The following is an 18,224-nucleotide window of genomic DNA, read 5'->3' as shown; positions in this document are numbered from 1 at the left end:
GTAGTTCTGTCTACGTACTGATGTAGTAAAGTATTCACTGCACGCCAGTCGAATGTTTGCACTGTATTTTTAAAGGGCGATTTGTGGTACATGCTTTTGTACTTAAGGTTTCCTAGTTACTCTCCTATTTCTCTGTATGCTACTTTGTGAGTACTTTTAGAGTATTGGTTTTAATCAACAGGCTGCTGCTTTTCAAATGGTGCTATGCTTACCAGGTGTTCAAGCTAAAGGGAAACAGGAACTAAGCCCATATCATTAGACTGGCTCAGTAGCTAACAAACCCATTAGATTGTATTAGGACTTTGCAGTCAGCAGCTGAGTACACTTTAAATACTTTAACATTAGAGTTATACTGTAGGAACAACACCAGCATCAGTCCATTAGGAATTGATTTTGTTTGTATTTTTCTTAAACACCTTTAAAACACAGAAGTCTTGTATGTGCAACGGGCAGTATGGAGTGTTGCTCTGCAGTTACATATGCAGACCCTTGTCGGCGAGATGGGGCTAAACGTGCTGTAAGGAATGGCATGGTTCTTTTACGTGGTGGTTCAGAAGCTCATTTGAAGAACATAAAGTTTACAAATGAGAGGAGGCCATTTGGCTCATCTTGCTCGTTTGGTTGTTAGTAGCTTATTGATCCCTGAATCTCATCAAGCAGCTTCTTGCAGGATCACACAGTGTCAGCTACAACAGCATTACTGGGGAGTTGGTTGCAGACTCCCACAATTATCTGTGCGTGGTTTTTGGAAATATACCATTAGAAAATGTGATTTTTTTTACAACTAAAATAGCAGTACTTAATTACAAAAAAAAGCATTCATATCATAATTATTTTGTGTGAAATGCATAGTTGCGGTAAGTGCTATATGTTATAGCATGTGCTTTTACAATTTCAATGTTATATTGAAAACAGGGCTTTAAATTTTAGGCAATTAAATTAAATCACATAGTTAACAGACATTGGTTATATATTGATATATTCTGTATCTTACATTGTGTTTAGTCATTGGCTTTTGTGATTGGGAAGCAAATTATTTTAAACTCCTTTATTTTAAAATAGATCTAGATCTATAAAATATGTAGGCACATATATACACGTTTAGATACTTTTTTAGTATGCAATTAATTTTACCAGGGACACTTTGTCTCCCTCTACTGGATGCTGTTAATAAGTATATTTTATCAAATAGGACGTGTGGGCTACTAACGTTAACATAATACTTTTACACGCATTGTCAAACAACTGGTCTGTTTGGCCTGTGCTCAGCTTTCTGTCAATTAGAAGCAGCCATTATGTCATGCCGTGGCTGCCCTGAGCTGCAGTAACTGATCGCTGACGCAAATGTATTTCTTAATGCTTTGAGTCGTTTCTTATCTACCTTTTACTTGTTATTGAGTAAATGTCAACAATAAACAGATCACACAATCATTCAAAGCATCTAGCTTTAAAATAATAATAGAAAAGAAAAGGAGTGGAGTGAGGAGGTAGTGGAATATATAATGTGTTTGAAGCTGTGGATGTATCCCCTATACTTGCAATGTTCATTCAATGAAGAAAGGGCCCAACCCATCCTTTAGCCGTAAAGATTAACCTAGTATGCATTTGTGACTGTCTCAGAGAAGCAGCCTTGGCTCTGAAGCAGCCCTACAGCAACAGCGGAAACACAAACACAGCTGTGCTGCCTTGCTATTTCAGCCCCTGCCCTGAGGTCTTTTACTTCCCCTTTCTGTACCAGCATCTGGGTTTCGAACTAGCTTGAGCTGCACTCTAATACTTTCAATTACCTGTACTATAGAATGTGCAAACCAAGTTGCATTATTGTTGTTAACATAAATAAACAAACAAATAATCAGTTAAACATTGTAATGTATTGGCATATCAATCGGCTTCTCCACTGTCCATTTAGTTAAATATATGCATACCAGCAGGGGAAATTATCATATTGTATATAAACCTGCCTTGTTCTCTATATGACTGGAATGGCAATATATGAACATACAGTAAATAGTTTCAGTAAATAGATTTAAAAAATTTGACCATTATATCTAAACAGCAGTCTGTGAAATTAAGTTGAATGGGCATACACTGTGTTTTTTTTTTTTTTTTTTGTAGAAACATGTACCATAATGATGATTTTGGATTCAAACCTCAATTTTAGCTAGCATAAGAAGTTGACATCTGCATCTTACTAGTAACAGTTTAGACCCTCAACTGAAGTATCGGTTTTCAGCTATCCTACCAATGACACCTGACATTTACTTTCATTCAGGATTCCAAGTCCATTGATCCTGTGACAATGGGACACAGTACAGTTTGGATAAACAAACATCACAAAGGCTCCCCTTCACTGCAATGCACAGCCTAACATTGAATTATGGATCACACTGAAGTCTAAGCTGAAACATAACTGACTTTTTAAAAGAAATTAAAATCCCTGATTTGATTTGCCTTTATTAATCACTTAAGTCAACTGTATATAATTCCCACATTGTTAATTTGTCAACTCAACTTGTATATATTGGTCTGTATTTTGTTTGAACAGTTCTTAAAGGGACTAGTCAGCAGGTTGAGAGAGGAATTAAATAAATCATTGTTTTTCTTTTTCTTGTGTTTTTTTTTTTTTTTTTTTTTTTTTTTAATTAAATGTATAACCCAGTTCTGGTTCAATAAGAGATGAAGCATATCCCCCATAATAATTAAAGCTGACTTGGCCCTCTTACTAGCAGAAGTGCTTTATGGGAGCCTTAAGTAAACTTTCAAACATCCTCCCCCAGAACTCTTTGCAATCCAGCTGGATGTACACGAGGAGAGCTCTGGTAGGTGTCATGACATGCCTGAACACTGAGGTTCCTTCTATCAATTAAAAGGGGAGGAGGGAAGCAACAGGAAATTAAAAACTCTTGTTATTACTTTAGTCCTCCACCAGAGGGAAGCACTTCATCATCTCTTAAGGGAGTTGCCACTCTTGGTTGAAGTTCAGGCTGGGACACAGTTTTCTTTGTCAACAGGCACGCTTTTCATACATTCAGTCAGATCTGGTCATAAATGGTCTGGACAGGTTTGTTTGAGTTATTTCTGCAAAAGAACTTGTAAAAAAAAAGTTTACATTAGACTACCTGGGCCACAACACTCCAGCTTTTCTTTGATTTGCTGCACTGTATTTGTTGAATTAAAGTAAACATAAACGTGTTGCTTTAATAAATATACATAAAACACCTTACTTTACAAGTGAACCCTTCAAGTTTAAACTTATTATAATTATGCTGAAACATTGTATATCTGTGATGCAATGAATACAATACACACTTGTAAACGTTCATATAACAACAATATAAAGTTTATGAATGCTGCTTAAAATAAAGCAATACAATATATTTAATGTGTTTAAAGATAATTTGTTGTATAAGACACTCAAAGCACAATGTACACGACCTAAAGAGATGTTATATGGACCTTATACAGAGCAACAATGGGCCTTATTGATACAGCTTTCACTAATGATTTAGAAGTCTGTTATTATTCATGCAAATACTAGAGTTGCGCATGTACAGTGTATCTTCAGCCTGTCATTTTGGATTTGAAGCATCTTTATTTGTGTTTTTAAATTTTTGTTTTTAAATACAGGTCTGGATGCAGGTAAATGCTTCTTTATCAAACTATACAACACATGGGCTTGCATGTATTGTTTCATATGAACAGTACAATTATACAGTAATTTTGACAATATATAGCGTTGTGTATGTATATGAACACAAACCAGTTTATTCTTCATACATAACTTCAAAAAGGCTCCAAGTAGAAATAGTTTTGTGCCCAGTTTGTCAGCTAAAAGTCAAATGCAAACCATTTTTAAAAGGGATGGAGGGGTAGTTTCAGAAATAATATCTAAATATAGAGAATGAGGTACAATGTATATTGTTAGTTGATTCAAACAGTATTGCTTAGTTTTTATATTTTAAAACATCTATTTTCACTTTTTTTATTCTGTGTCCTCAATGGAGTTGAATACATTACCTATACCCTGTGGGGATAATTTTAGAGCCATTTATAGCATTAGGGAATCGTCCTGACTGCATTAATCAAATCAACCCTGATGCGCCCCTGAACGTCCTTGAACATTAATCAAAATTGGTACAAATTCATGGATTTATTGCATGGATTTGTATTGCCACAAAAAAAACTTTTTAATTGAGTTGAAATTAACTTTTTTTTAAAGCTTTACACTCCATTCTTCAACATATTGCATTGCATGTTCTTCTAAGTGTGGACCTCAGGAGCATAGGAAGGGGAGGGCTGCTATTTACGACCCTGGTGCTGTTTCGGAGAGCAGAAAACAGTCTAGCTGACAGGGAGGCTCGCATCATCCTGTAACTGGCCATCCTTATCTCTGCAGGACATTCCCTGGGGGACAGGGGGCTGGGTTAGGGTTACGGCTGGGGGCGGGAGGCAGGAATTATCAGAGGATCTTTATTGGTCCATTGTACTCCTCTGTAATTTTGTACCTCAGTGAACTCATAACAAAGAGAGGACAGTGAAACGGCTGACAGTAGACACAATGAGGTTGACTTCCTATAGATTTGAGACGAGTGTTAACAGAGACCTGTGAAAAGCGTCAGCCTCACTGAGACTGGAAACAGGTGACTGCCGGGGGGGGTTAGGGGTGCTATACCAAGGGGTTCTACTACTGTTAATGTTGAGCTAATCGGTACACTCCGACAACCTTTAAAACCCACATACTTACATTCTCTTTGGGCTAATGCTTACAACTGTTTCCTACAATATACTGGTATTGATCCTATTCATCAATGGGACAAATTGGTAGTTAGCCAAACATTGTGCAATATGTAAATGATGCCTTTACCGCCTTCATTTTTTAAACCAATTGCTGATAGTGCTATGCCCAGTTCATCAGCCCACTATACTGTTTTCTATTTACTAATCATGAAGAATGATATTGGGTCTTTAAAATCAATATACAGTAAAGAAAAATAGGAATGCATTAACAATACACATGCATGTTGAGCTTTACACAAGGCTAAAGGTTGCTCAGAGCTTTATTAGCTCATCGTCTATGTATCCGTCTGTGTGGTTCTACTTGTATCCTTATTAAGAGCTGGATGTGGGTACAGTATATGAGCTGGTCTCAGTATGGTTTTCAACCGCTTCTGATAATCAGTGTTTTAACACTTGCCTTTTGTTTGTACCTGACCTGGGGGCCGCTTGTCAAAAGCTTATTTTAAACAACATCATAAAAGCATCGTGAGAACTGCCTTGTTTCTCTAAACTCCCCAGACACTGCTGAATCTCTTCTGTATTCACAGAACACACATCAGGTGTGCTGATTTTTCCCAAATACACGTGCAAATGACTGTTGAAAATCAAAAGATATCCTTATAAATGTAATCTCAAAGGGATTTTAAGAAATGTGCTTTACTATTAACATTCAGTAAAGGCATTACTGTACTGCAGAGTCATACAATCAGCAGCGTGCTGCTTTGAATCCTGGTCGTGCAGAGTTGCCTACTGTGCTTTCTGTGTTTATTTGAAACTTCATAGGCTTCAGGGTCCATTGATTTGGCAGAAGAAACAAAAGTCACTCGTTCAATCCTCTCTTGGCTGGTAAGAGGGTTGCAGCAGTGATAGGACTTTTGAGTGGGAATTTTAATTGTGCATATGGCGAATAAACTGGAAAGAGTGATCTTTAAGGCATTGTTATTGTCAGGAATTTGACCCTTGCTTCTCTTCTTTTTGCAGGTCTCATAATTTTTTTTTTAAAAAGTATTGCATAAAATGACAAATTTGTTGGCCAAGATTAGCTCTGCTGCAATATTATTCAAAGTTTGTTTTGTCAATGGTAACCACGACTTAACGTAATGACCATGAAATTATATGAAATGTATACTCCCTAATAAACTTCAGTGATCACATACCTAAACATGCAAAATTAAACATCAATGATGAGAATATCACGTTTTAAAAAGGTATGTTGTCAAATCATGCTGATGAGTTTTTAAAACTGAAACTGCGCAGGTTAAAAAAAAAAGAAAAAGAAAAAAGCCCTGTGGCTTCAGGCTTTACAGCCCTCTGTCACTTTTTTCTGTTTATCTATATATCTCCACACATTGTCTTTATCTGTCGCTTCTCTGAATTAGTTAATAATCAACCTGGCCTCCCCTGTGTTGTACACCTTCACAGGGTAACACTTTCCTGTTTCCTCATAGTCCTACTACCCCACATAAAATCAACTTGTGTTCTTTATTTTATGACAGCAAATGTTACCTCACAACAGCCATGTTTATGAGTTCTGGAGCATGGTTCTGCAGCCTTTCTCACCAGGTCCTGTTCAATATGTTGCATTGTGTGGCCCTACAGGAGGTTTAGAATGTGTACACAAATATAATATGTTCAAATATAATAAAGAAATGTGTTATTATGGTAGATATTAAAGTGTTTCACTCTACGTCTTCTAATATGGATGTTTTCCCAAGCTGTTTACAAGATGTTGTTATAGAATATGCCATAGGTTTAGTTTTATAGAAGGATTGAAATCTGAATAAAGTCTTTCAGCTCATTTTTCCGTATAAGCTTATGGTGTCAAATATGTTGGATAAGGGCAGCATCAATCTAACTTCCCGTGAGACTGTCCATAAAATAAGCTGTGATTGTTTAATATTTTTCATTTTGGAAGTTGTGTATTTTGGGTTTGTGAATTCACACTTTTGGTGCTTTAGAGGTTCACTGTAACAACAAATAACTTCAAAAGTAAGCATAAAGCTTATGGAAGATTTTAGTGCGGTGGTCATTATACTGTACACACACAAACACATAAAGCCTAAAGCATATCAATATTTTACATATAATTTATAATCGGTTTATTAACATTCATATGTAATTCCTAAACACCTGATTAACAGAGTTGTGTGCTTTACAGCTGGCTAATTTGACAGATAACTGAAGGCATAATTTAGGCTACCACTGACCCCATGTTGCCAATGTCAGCTTAGATGTTCTCAAACAGGCCTGAATATACTGTGTTAGGAAACTCATTTCCACATTATAAGCAAGGAAGTAAATAAACTAATGCGTTTTACATAGCTCCAATTTCATATTTTTAAACTTACTGTTTTGTTAAAATAAGCATTAAACAATATATCCCAATATGAAAATTAAGCAGAGTTCTTTGCTATTATTTTCATATGCTACAACCACATAGTTTGATTTCTACTTTTAAAAGTGATCTTACAGTCCTATGGATATATTTGATCTTTACAATAATCTTTGTTTTTATATAGCCCTTTTCATAGTGGACCACCATCACAAAGCAATTTAAAAGATAGGAGACTAGGGTGTGTGAACTATGCATCAGCTGCAGAGTCACTTACAACAACATCTCACCCCAAAGACGGAGCACAAGGAGGTTCGGTGACTTGTTCAGGGTCAGTGGCTGAGCTGGGATTTGAACTGGGGAATCTCCTGGTTACAAGCTTGTTTCTTTAACCACACAGCCCCCTTTGGTTGGGCACTTAAATAAACTAATACATTCAAACATAGGTACCTCAGATTTGATTGTTTAAGTGTGCTATTTCATCATCAATGCAGCTGTATGAATGACATTTATTTACAGTAACTGCTATATCTGTGGTGTCAAAACAGACAAGAGGGCAGAAGTACCCCCCCCCCCCCCCCCCCCACACACACACACACACATAGATGAGGTTGCACTTGTGGTTGTGTTTTACGGTTTGATATTATAAAATAATTCAGAGTTACTGTTGTAGCTGGTCCATGTTTGCAGCTGTGCATCATTTCAGATTTCTTTATCAGTAACTACCCCTTAGAAAGTTTTTTTTTTTTTTTTAAATCACCTGACGGTAAAGCTTAGTTTGTGTGTCCCGAAAAGCTATTCTGAAATTACCCAAATAAATTGAGTTTGACATCCCTGCTTTATTTTGTTACAGTAATAGAAATGTATTGCTCATTGATTGTGTGTGTGTATATATATATATATATATATATATATATATATATATATATATATATATATATATATATATATATATATATATATATATATAGATATATATAGATAGATAGATAGATAGATAGATAGATAGATAGATAGATAGATAGATTACATAAGCAAATACCAATAAATAGTGAATCCACATGTATCTATTAAAGTAAATAAATACAAATACAAAAAAAAAACCAAAAACATTTACACAGGACACATAAAAAGTAAAGGATGAAAACGTAGATTTTAGAAATGCAGAAATTAACCCAATACGTTTTCACACTGGTGTTCATTGTTAAAAAGGAAAATGTACTTCTAGTTTGGTCGTTATTTTTTATGTCATACAATTTCAAAGATGATTTAAAGAATAAGAGTACACGGAAACGCATGTGTATGGTAGGGGGTTGTAGTGTAATAGTGTGTGTTTTTACATGCAGAATCCAATGAGAACTTTGCAAAATGAAACGCAGTTGACAAAAATACAAAAAATATCTAGTTTCTTCTTTTTCTTCTGTGGAACAATACTAACTCCATGAAAACGTTTTAAAAAACATGTTTTCCTGCTTCGGTTTATTTAAAACAAATGTAGCCTATTATCAACTATTTAAAGAAAAGTTCACAAACATGTATGTTTATGTTTTGGTATTTTTGAGATATATACCCTGAACAATATCCCGAAACCAACCAATCAAACAAGAAAGAAAAAATAAGGAAAACTCCAAAAATATTTAGAAACGTTTTAAATCTGTAAACTGCTGAAGTAGCTGATTTTTAAAACGAACATGTATATACTGGAGAGACTCTTTTGACATACTCCTTTGTTTTGTTCTTCATCAATATAAATAAAAAAGCTGGAACAGGTCTTTTAAACTTAGCTGCTTCAGTAAATGCCAGCAAGAAAGAAAAAAAGTAACCTGGAGGTTGCATCTTGTTCCACGGGCTTAAAGGGCATAGAAAGGGCATTGGGTCTTTGTTAAAATTGTATAATTTTTGAAAGTTGTTTCCTCTTTGTTTTGCTTGAATTCGTTCCTCCCCGTCCATTTTTTACACAATAGCTGACGGGCTGACTTTTAAAAAGAGGTGTGAGGAGTTGAGTCGAGATGAAAGGTATCTCCGACGGGAATCTGTTTGAAATGCCCCTCAGTTGTTTCGCCAAAATAGGGATGGAGACACCAAGTCTCTTTGCTCTAATTTGGTTTATTTATTTATTTTTGATGCAGGTTGCATTATAAGTATATAAATTATTTTTCGTTTAAGTATTGTTTACACCTGAAGATAATCATAATACCAAAACGTGAATTTGGATTATTCTAAACTATAATTATGTACAGAAAATATCCCGAATAATTTGAATTCTTGTATCAACTTTTGGTATTATATTTTCATTGATATCACATTATTATTATTATTATTATTATTATTATTTATTATTATTATTATTATTATTATTATTATTATTATTATTATTGATTTGTTTAGAATAGGTTATACCAGTGGGTCTTCTTAAATATGTATAGTTTAAGTAGTTTAACAATATAAAGTTTAATTAAAATATTTCGCACACCGTGAAAACAATCGAATTCAAATCATTTTTTATAAATGTTGGTTTGCTGTATTATCGTAGTCTTTTTATAAGTGTACTGTACAATCTAACAGTTGTATACTTTCTACTGGACTCATTTCATTTTGCATTTCGAAAACAAATATTTCTCAAACATTATCAGTCTAATTCTATCCAAATTTGTATTATTATTACAATCTCTATTTATGTATTTATTTATTTATGTATTTATTTATTTTAGTATATTATTTATTTACCTAGAAATACGGTCACCTAACTGAACAGACCTGCATTAAAACATCACGTCTATTAGACACGTTTGCTATCGCTTTATTAAAACACGCTCTGTTCAAAACAAGAAACCCCCTGTAATACTCTAAGCAGTTATGTAGGTCTCTGCTATTTTTTTCTTTATTCTGACTTGATATTTTCGTTTTAATGATGTAGATATGAATAACATTATGGCCTGTACCACATGTTCCAACAATGTAGTTTGGAGTGACATTACCAGTCTATGGACGATAGTACTTTAGAAAAGGAAACAAGGATTTCACTTTGGTATAAAATAAAAATGAAATACAGTAGGAGCGAGTTGAACCTCATACTAAAATATGAACTGACAACGAACTTTTTAATTGCTTTATTTAAAGTATCTTGAAACAAATAACACTACTTGTGAGCACAACTTCTATTTTAATTTTATGTTACCATTATAACTAAATAAAACCTAATAATAATAATAATAATAATAATAATAATAATAATAATAATAATAATAATAATAATAATAATAATTTAAAAAAAAAAACACCCTCGGACAACTAAATTGCATAGGATATTTATGGTGAGTAATTATGACCGGCATAGGACTATAAACACATATCTAAATAACCCAGTGTTAAATAACTTTTTTCGTTAGAAAACGAACAAAACAAGCATGTGTGTAATGTTCAGAATGCTTTTAAAACGTCTGTACTGTATATGATGTTTGCGTTAACTGTTATTTTAATAATATTTAAATTGGAGTCACCAAGATCGAAAACATTCTGCTTTTCCAATGAGCAATATCTTAGGTAAAACCATGACAGCTTCAGCATCCACAACATCAGCATAAACTGTGACTTAGGTATCACCTTCATTTGTAACATTTGTATTCAAACATTAGAGTCTGCTTTGATGCCGGTACGTGGTACTCTTTGAAGTGGGTGTCTCTCTTTCAATGCAAATGATTCTGAAGCGGGAGAGAGATAGATGTGGGGTTATAAACGAGTGACGTCACGATGGTGCCTTTTAAACTGGTAGCGAGTCTGGCAAACAAGAAGTTAAAGTGAACAGGTGGGTAATCAGGAAGGAGAGTACGTTTGGTTAAAGAAAAGCCAGGGACAGCTTGGGAGAGAGAGGAGTTCGCTTGACGCACATTATGCGCAAAAGGACACCTTTGCAAAGATGTACGTGAGCTATCTTTTGGATAAGGACACCAGCATGTACTCGAACACTGTAAGACACCCAGGCTTGAATTTGAATCACCAGAATTTTGTTCCTGCGCCGCCTCAGTATTCGGATTTTGCCGGTTATCACCACGTACCAGGAATAAACGGTGACCCTCACCACAACCAGCCCGGTGGCACATGGAATCCAGCTTATGCACCTGCCAGGGAAGACTGGCACTCTTATGGACCAGGGGCAGCAACCTCCAGCTCTAACCCGGGGCAGATTAGCTTTAGCCCCTCTGACTTTAACTCAGTGCAGCCCCCGGGCTCTGGGCTCCTTCCCCCTGCTATCAACTCTTCGGTGGCTCCGCTCTCTCCAAATGCGCAAAGGAGGAACCCGTACGAATGGATGAGGCGCAATGCTCCGCCAGTATCTGCAGGTGAGTGCAATTTATTTAAATAAATAATGAAACATGTGGCATTTGTTCCAGCAACCTAGTTAAATGTGGAATTTTAAGCTATTCAAATCAAACTAGATTTTGTAGCATACATTTTTACTTGAATAAAATTAATTAAAGTTCTCAAGTTTTATTGGCTGAAGCAAACAGATGCATGGTACCATCATAGAATGTATCCCTGCTCTGAATTTAACCACCAAACATTGCTTTGCAACATTATAGAGCAACTATTGTTTGTCGCAATACAGCTTGTGGTATGGTTCCCTCATTAATATTATTATTGTGTATTATTATGTGTTTCTCTTAGACAAGATGGTTCTTCTGGCCTCGATGATTGTTATACCAAACAACAGAGCGTTCTGTGTTTTACATGAAATCAAACTGGTTCCTATACCGTAAAACATAAAGTTTTGATATTTGTATGTTTCATATTTGGTAACTTAGGCTTTCCAACCAGTTATGGTAATAGGTTCTAATGGTTATAATTTAGAACCCTTTGTTTTTATATGTGTTAAATTACAGTAGGTGTTTCAGAGAAGATCGCAAAGCATCAGAAAACTTCATTTCCCCTGTAAATTTCTATTAGAAATGTACGATTTAAGGGATGATTTCGAGGAGAAATATAACATCATTTTGAAAGTATTTGAGATCACAGAGATACTTTCTAGTAAAAAAGTAATTAACATTTATTTTTTTGAGGACACTGTCTTTTCAAACAGGACTTGGAAAGTGTTGCATTGTCATTGTTATTTGTGATTAAGTCTGACCTGGTTATAAGGATGTAAAAGTTACCTGACAATTACAATTTCACACCAAGAATCCACATGTTTAAACACATATTTATGAAATAAAATAGAATAAACAGGCGTACATTTCAAATTATTGTAGTAAATATTGGAGGGAAAAAATTATTCATTAAAACATTCAAGCCCAAAAATTAATGTCAATCTAATAGCGTTTTAGACCCTCTTTTAATCCCGATACTAATTTAAATGGACGTTGACATTTTCATTTATAAGTACAGGGGCTGATGTAAATACGTTTATTTCCGCATAGTTACAAACACAGCATTTTACATTTAATCCGACTTTGTATTTTATCGAGCGAGTTATCTGTTTTCTACATGGCCTCAAATATCTTGTCTATTTAGTTATAGACTTGCAGTTAAATCATTTAGAAGTCTTGTTTAACAACCCAGAGCTGTGAATCTACACACCTTCAATCCCTATTAAACCATGACATGACCTGCACCAACTCATCAGTTTTATGAGTATAATCTATATAATGGATTTACAAGGTGAACTCAGTTTATAGCCGAAATACCCATTTCATATACTTCTAACAATTAGCGGGCTATTTATGTCACTGACTTTTGTAGAACTGTTATATCGATTGTATTCATAGTTACTACCTACGGTTATATTATTATTATTATTATTATTATTATTATTATTATTATTATTATTATTATTATTATTATTATTATTATAGGTAGTGACTCAAATAGTTCAATAGAAAACGAAAGGAAGACTTGTTTTTATACTTGTAGTTAAATTCTATTTCGTTTAAATGATAAAGACAAATCCCGTCGCTGAATTATTGCAAGGGAAATATATAAATCGTTGCCCATACTTTTACAAATGAATGCCATTACGGTATTATTATTATTATTATTATTATTATTATTATTTATTATTATTATTATTATTATTATTATTCGACTCTCGGTCTGACTGCATGACTAGGGGACATGTTGCAGCAAGATGCATTACAAAAGAAGGTGGAACCCTCTCTCCATGGAAACACAAATGAACATCGGTTTTTAAAAGTTCAAAGAAGACGTAAACGAGAAAAAAAAGCTACCATTCAAAAAAAGTGGAAGTGGACCCCGGGATCAACCCAAATCTACAAGTTTGAAGGCTTTGTCTTTCAAATCAGGCGCATTTGTAGTTCTCGGGTAGCCCGGGACCTCAAGTGGGGTTAATTGTTTGCATTGTCCCGAGCTATTGTTTTGGCCATGTAGTAAGGAGGGGAACACTTTAAAATGACTCGATCTTTGATGTCACCTGCCTTCCCCCAAAATGCAGTGCTTTAGCATTTTACAAATTACCAGCACTATCAGCCCCCAACTTCTTTCATTAAGACCTATTCTGGTTTGTGGTATGACGAACCGAGGGATTCAGATAGATACGGGGTATTAACTCAAAGACTAAAGTCAAAATGTACTCTGTTGTGATAATATATAACAGCTATTGTTTTAAAAAGAAAACGACATTCACAATTATTTTGAATTCGTTTATTCAATATCACGTAATTGCGGTTACTTTTAAATACTGTTATTTTGTTTTCTATAGATTGTCTTTTCAGAAACGCACGTAGCCGACGCCGAGAGAGGTTTGCATAAACGGATATGAAAGCGACATTAACACTATGTAAGGAGTTATGTAAATTAGAGGCGCGTACCAGTGAATACAATATATATATATATATATATATATATATATATATATATATATATATATATATATATATATATATATATATATATATATCAGCCGAAGAAAGTGTTGATTGACGAGTCAAAGACGGACCCCCTTATTGCGAGGTTTAGTCTAGTGTCCTTGAACTTTGCACCTAACCGTCAATATTTCCATTTGAACTGAACTTTAGAGTCTATGTGTTCCCGATAATCCTATAAACGAAACTTGTAGGAATATTTATTGCTAGTGGAATTTAATGCATACAAACTTGCAGGGTATTGACCGTTCGAATGGTAGATCTTTGGGGTCCAAAAACGTTGAATATACAGAATACCAGCCTGTGTTTTACTGTTAAACTTTCTGTAAATTTTCAAGTTATGCATTCAGCAAGTTTAAAGATATTTACCACAAAATAAAACTTTTCAACAGTGCTGCTTACGTTGATTGGATTATCGTAATGCTAGACACAAATTATATTTCAGTTTAGACTGAGGAAAAAGAAAGATAATTTCTGCCCTGGTAGATGCCTTCTAAAAATACTCCAGAGCAGTGGTTCTCAATAATGGTCCTGGGGAATTACTGTCCTGCTGGTTTTTGTTCCAACCAAGCACTCAATTACATATTTGAACCCTTAATTAAATTAATAATATGCCTAATCTGAGCTTTTTAAATAAAGTAGCATATAAAAAGTTTAAGAATTTATGTTAATTATACAATTTTATACCTAAAGTGAAATTTCTATCTGTTTAAAATAATTAAAAAGCGTAGATTAGGCAAATTATTAGTTCAATTAAGGGTTCAATTATGTAATTGAGCGCTTGGTTGGAAGAAAAACCAGCAGGGCAGTGTTCCCCCAAGATCAGGGTTGAGAACCACTGCACTAGAAAGCAGTTTGAAAATCAAGCCCAAAAGAACTCACAAATCTTTATTGAAATTGAAAAATTAGGTCTAAATCATATTTAGTATTTCACTACTTAGTTATAGGCTCCAGTTATAATTTATTTGCAGACTAGTGCCACAGCTGATACTATAACAATTTTGTGGTATAACAACCAATAACATAATAAAAACATGTGTAACAACACATAACATAATTACTTGATAACTGATTTAAAACTCCATTTGTTATTAACCTTCTTTTATGTTGCCAGGATTGTTACTATTATTATTTATTACTACACTATAATAATTTAGCCTTTATGAATCTTTGCCTCTACACCGTTAATTTTGTCCTTCACCATTTCTATAGTTTACTCCTTATGTAAATATCTTTTTATTTCTGGGTATTTTAGTCTGTATAATGTGTTACCTATTAGAAGGACACAAGAAACAAAGGTTCACAGGATCTATGGGTTATTTATGTAATATATGCATTGTATTATTGAACCTTTTCAGGACCTGAAGTAAAATAAAAAGCCTTTTGAATTGGAATGGCTGTTTTGAAGCAGCATCATTTGGATCCCTGTGGAATTTGATGTAATGTTTGTTTGTCTTTAGTACACTGGTGGAGGTATCTATAACAAGCTCAAGTAACCCAGCATTATTGATGTATTAAAACAACACTTGTGTTTACTTTTATCTGTCATTTTTAACTATGTCCAAATATAGTTTAAATCTGAACCAAGATGAAAGGCTGGGGAGGATTACATACATCTATGTTTATATTCAGTTAGTTCTGTTACATTCAAGAGTTGATTAAGTCTGTTAAAACAATTAGGTACTTTTTCAGTATCAACTGAATATGTTCAGATTAGTAACATTTCTGAATCAAAAACTTTTAGATTCAGACAGTGATGGCAGTCCAATTGTAATGAAGTTATGGGTGAGGCGGATATTGCCATGTTTGAGACAGGTTATGTGACAGTCTGGTTACAGATTAACTGCAGAGACCGTTTCATCATACTGGAACTGCACCTCTTTATTGTGTTGACACAACAACTCATTCTTTCTCATGAACTTCCCATTAGCTGTAACCACCAACTCATTTATCTGGAGTTTCTCCTGGCATTACAGATAGACAACTGTGTTCTAACTGGTTTGTTATTGGGCTTCTGTCATCTTTATTTATAATCAGCTTCTTGGACCCCAGAGTAGAACACATTCAAACTGTACTATTTAAATACACCTTAGCTGAGCAATACATAAAATATATCCCCTAAACAAATATTGACTTGAACCATATTCCTCTTTTTTAAATTTACCACTGGCTACTCTGTCAGTTGTCATAGAAAAAAGGACAAATATTTTATCAAGGTTACATTTTGTTGCAATATATTTCCCCCATTTTTTTTTTCTTCTGAAAGTAATAAAACCATTTTAACTAGAAATATTTGCATGGGGTTGTAGAGGGACAGGCTACATTTAAAAAAAAGTATTCATCATAGAGACCCTTCTTAACTGCCATTCTTATCTCTTTAAATACTGGTTTGCTTAAATAAATACAATATCTATCAAGACCAAGCTGGTTCAGTCAATACTGCTCTGACTTAATTATTCCAGCAGCCTGTTAATGTGCAGCAAATTTCTTGGTTAAACACGTAGTCTTGATAAGGAGTCACACAATATAGCACTTTGCAGCATTAATTATGAAGCACATTCTTTTATAGAACTAATCATTGTTTTTAAAGTGCTTGTGGTTGGATAAACTTAAAAATACCGACATCATCAAAAAGCAATTTGTTATATACACTGATCATTCCAGTCTGATTATCACTATATAAAGATTATTCTCACTGAATCACAAAAACTATTGCATTTATGTGTCCAAATGTACTTTTCAGTAGCAATTCTGTTATAAATGTAGAATTTGTAGTTGACGCTACACGGTCAGCAGACAAATTCCTTGAGGCATTTCAAGCTAAAAGGATATAATTATGAATTATAATTTGTTTTAGGAGGAAAAACCAGAACGAAAGATAAATACAGAGTGGTTTACACAGATCACCAGCGACTGGAGCTAGAGAAGGAATTCCACTTCAGCCGATACATCACCATCAGGAGGAAAGCAGAGCTGGCTGCTTCTCTCGGGCTCTCTGAACGACAGGTCAGTCGATGTGTGTTTCTTTTCCTGTTGTAAATCAGGACATGGGGTCTATTTTAATAATCCAATCAGTGCCGATCTTTAATTAAATAAAAATACAGTGAAGATCTTCACACAGGTTGGAGCTTTAGACCTTGTGCCTGCACTGAAAAGACTTCCTCATTCAAATCATGTAACAATGCGGCTTTTCAACTCTGCTGGCTCCTCCCACTACATATTGCAGGAGAGCGCAAGTGCGAGCAAGCATGTTGTAAATGTAACTCCAAGAAGCAAAAGTAATGACAAAACAAAAGTGCTTGTGTGTTTGGAGTAAACAGATTTACCCTTGTACTGCCTCACTGAGGATAAGGTTAACAAACATCTCAATGAGATGTCCTATCTTAACTTAGTTTATTTACATATTACTAAAGGTCTTTGAAGTCACTGGGTGGTATTCAGTTGAAATAAATAGTGTTGGATTTTAGTACAGCAACCAATGAAATATGAAATTGAAAAGTGAATGTAGGCACTTTAGACTTTAATCACATCAAGACTGGTTTATAAGATCAATAGTTTTTATATTTTAAAACAAATGCCTTAACAAATCAGAACCCTTTGTGTGTTAGATGGTTTTTTGGGTAAAAATCTACAACAAAATAGGATTGCTTTCATGTTGTTCAATCCTTTAAAATAAATAAATTTTTATGTACTTTACAGGTAAAAATTTGGTTCCAAAACAGACGAGCAAAGGAAAGGAAAGTGACTAAGAAGAAAATGCAGCAGTCAGGGCAACAGGCTGCCCCCACCCCGCCCGGAGTGGGGTCCACAGGGACAGTGGGCATGGTCAGCAGTAGCAGCAGTGGTCTTGTCTCCCCCTCCATACCAATGACTATCAAAGAAGAGTACTTGTCCTAACAACAAAAAGCATGAACCAGAAACTGAAATCCACAGCTCAATGACATCATTCACAAGAAACCACCCTAGCAACTGTCAAAAGAAATCATACTGCTACTGCTTGCTGCATTTATGTACACAAATTATATATATATAATATATATATATATATATATATATATATATATATATATATATATATATATATATATATATATATTATATAGAAAACTTATCTTAAGTGACTCCGTCGGAAGACTACATGATGATCCTAGCTTAACGAAGCGAAAATACCTTTTAGTATGGAAAAATATAAAAAAATGAGGAAAAAGAATTGGACACTGCATTTGATTAGGTGCTCGTTT

At 34.4% G+C, this 18,224-nt stretch overlaps 1 protein-coding gene across 1 annotated transcript; it reads left to right on the top strand.

Moving 5' to 3' along the window:
- Window positions 1-11,024: 11,024 nt before the first annotated feature.
- On the top strand, window positions 11,025-17,938 carry LOC121296795 (homeobox protein CDX-1-like). Its single transcript, XM_041222604.1, has 3 exons — window positions 11,025-11,448; window positions 16,841-16,989; window positions 17,683-17,938. Exons 1-3 carry the CDS (start codon window positions 11,025-11,027, stop codon window positions 17,878-17,880), a joined length of 771 nt encoding a protein of 256 aa, XP_041078538.1. The 3' UTR covers window positions 17,881-17,938.
- The last annotated feature ends 286 nt before the right edge of the window (window positions 17,939-18,224 follow it).

This window comes from Polyodon spathula, chromosome 22, assembly GCF_017654505.1.
Source record: "Polyodon spathula isolate WHYD16114869_AA chromosome 22, ASM1765450v1, whole genome shotgun sequence".
In the NCBI taxonomy this organism is placed as follows: Eukaryota; Metazoa; Chordata; class Actinopteri; order Acipenseriformes; family Polyodontidae; genus Polyodon; species Polyodon spathula.
Note: the sequence above shows the minus strand (reverse complement) of the source record. Positions and strands in the feature narration are given on the sequence as shown.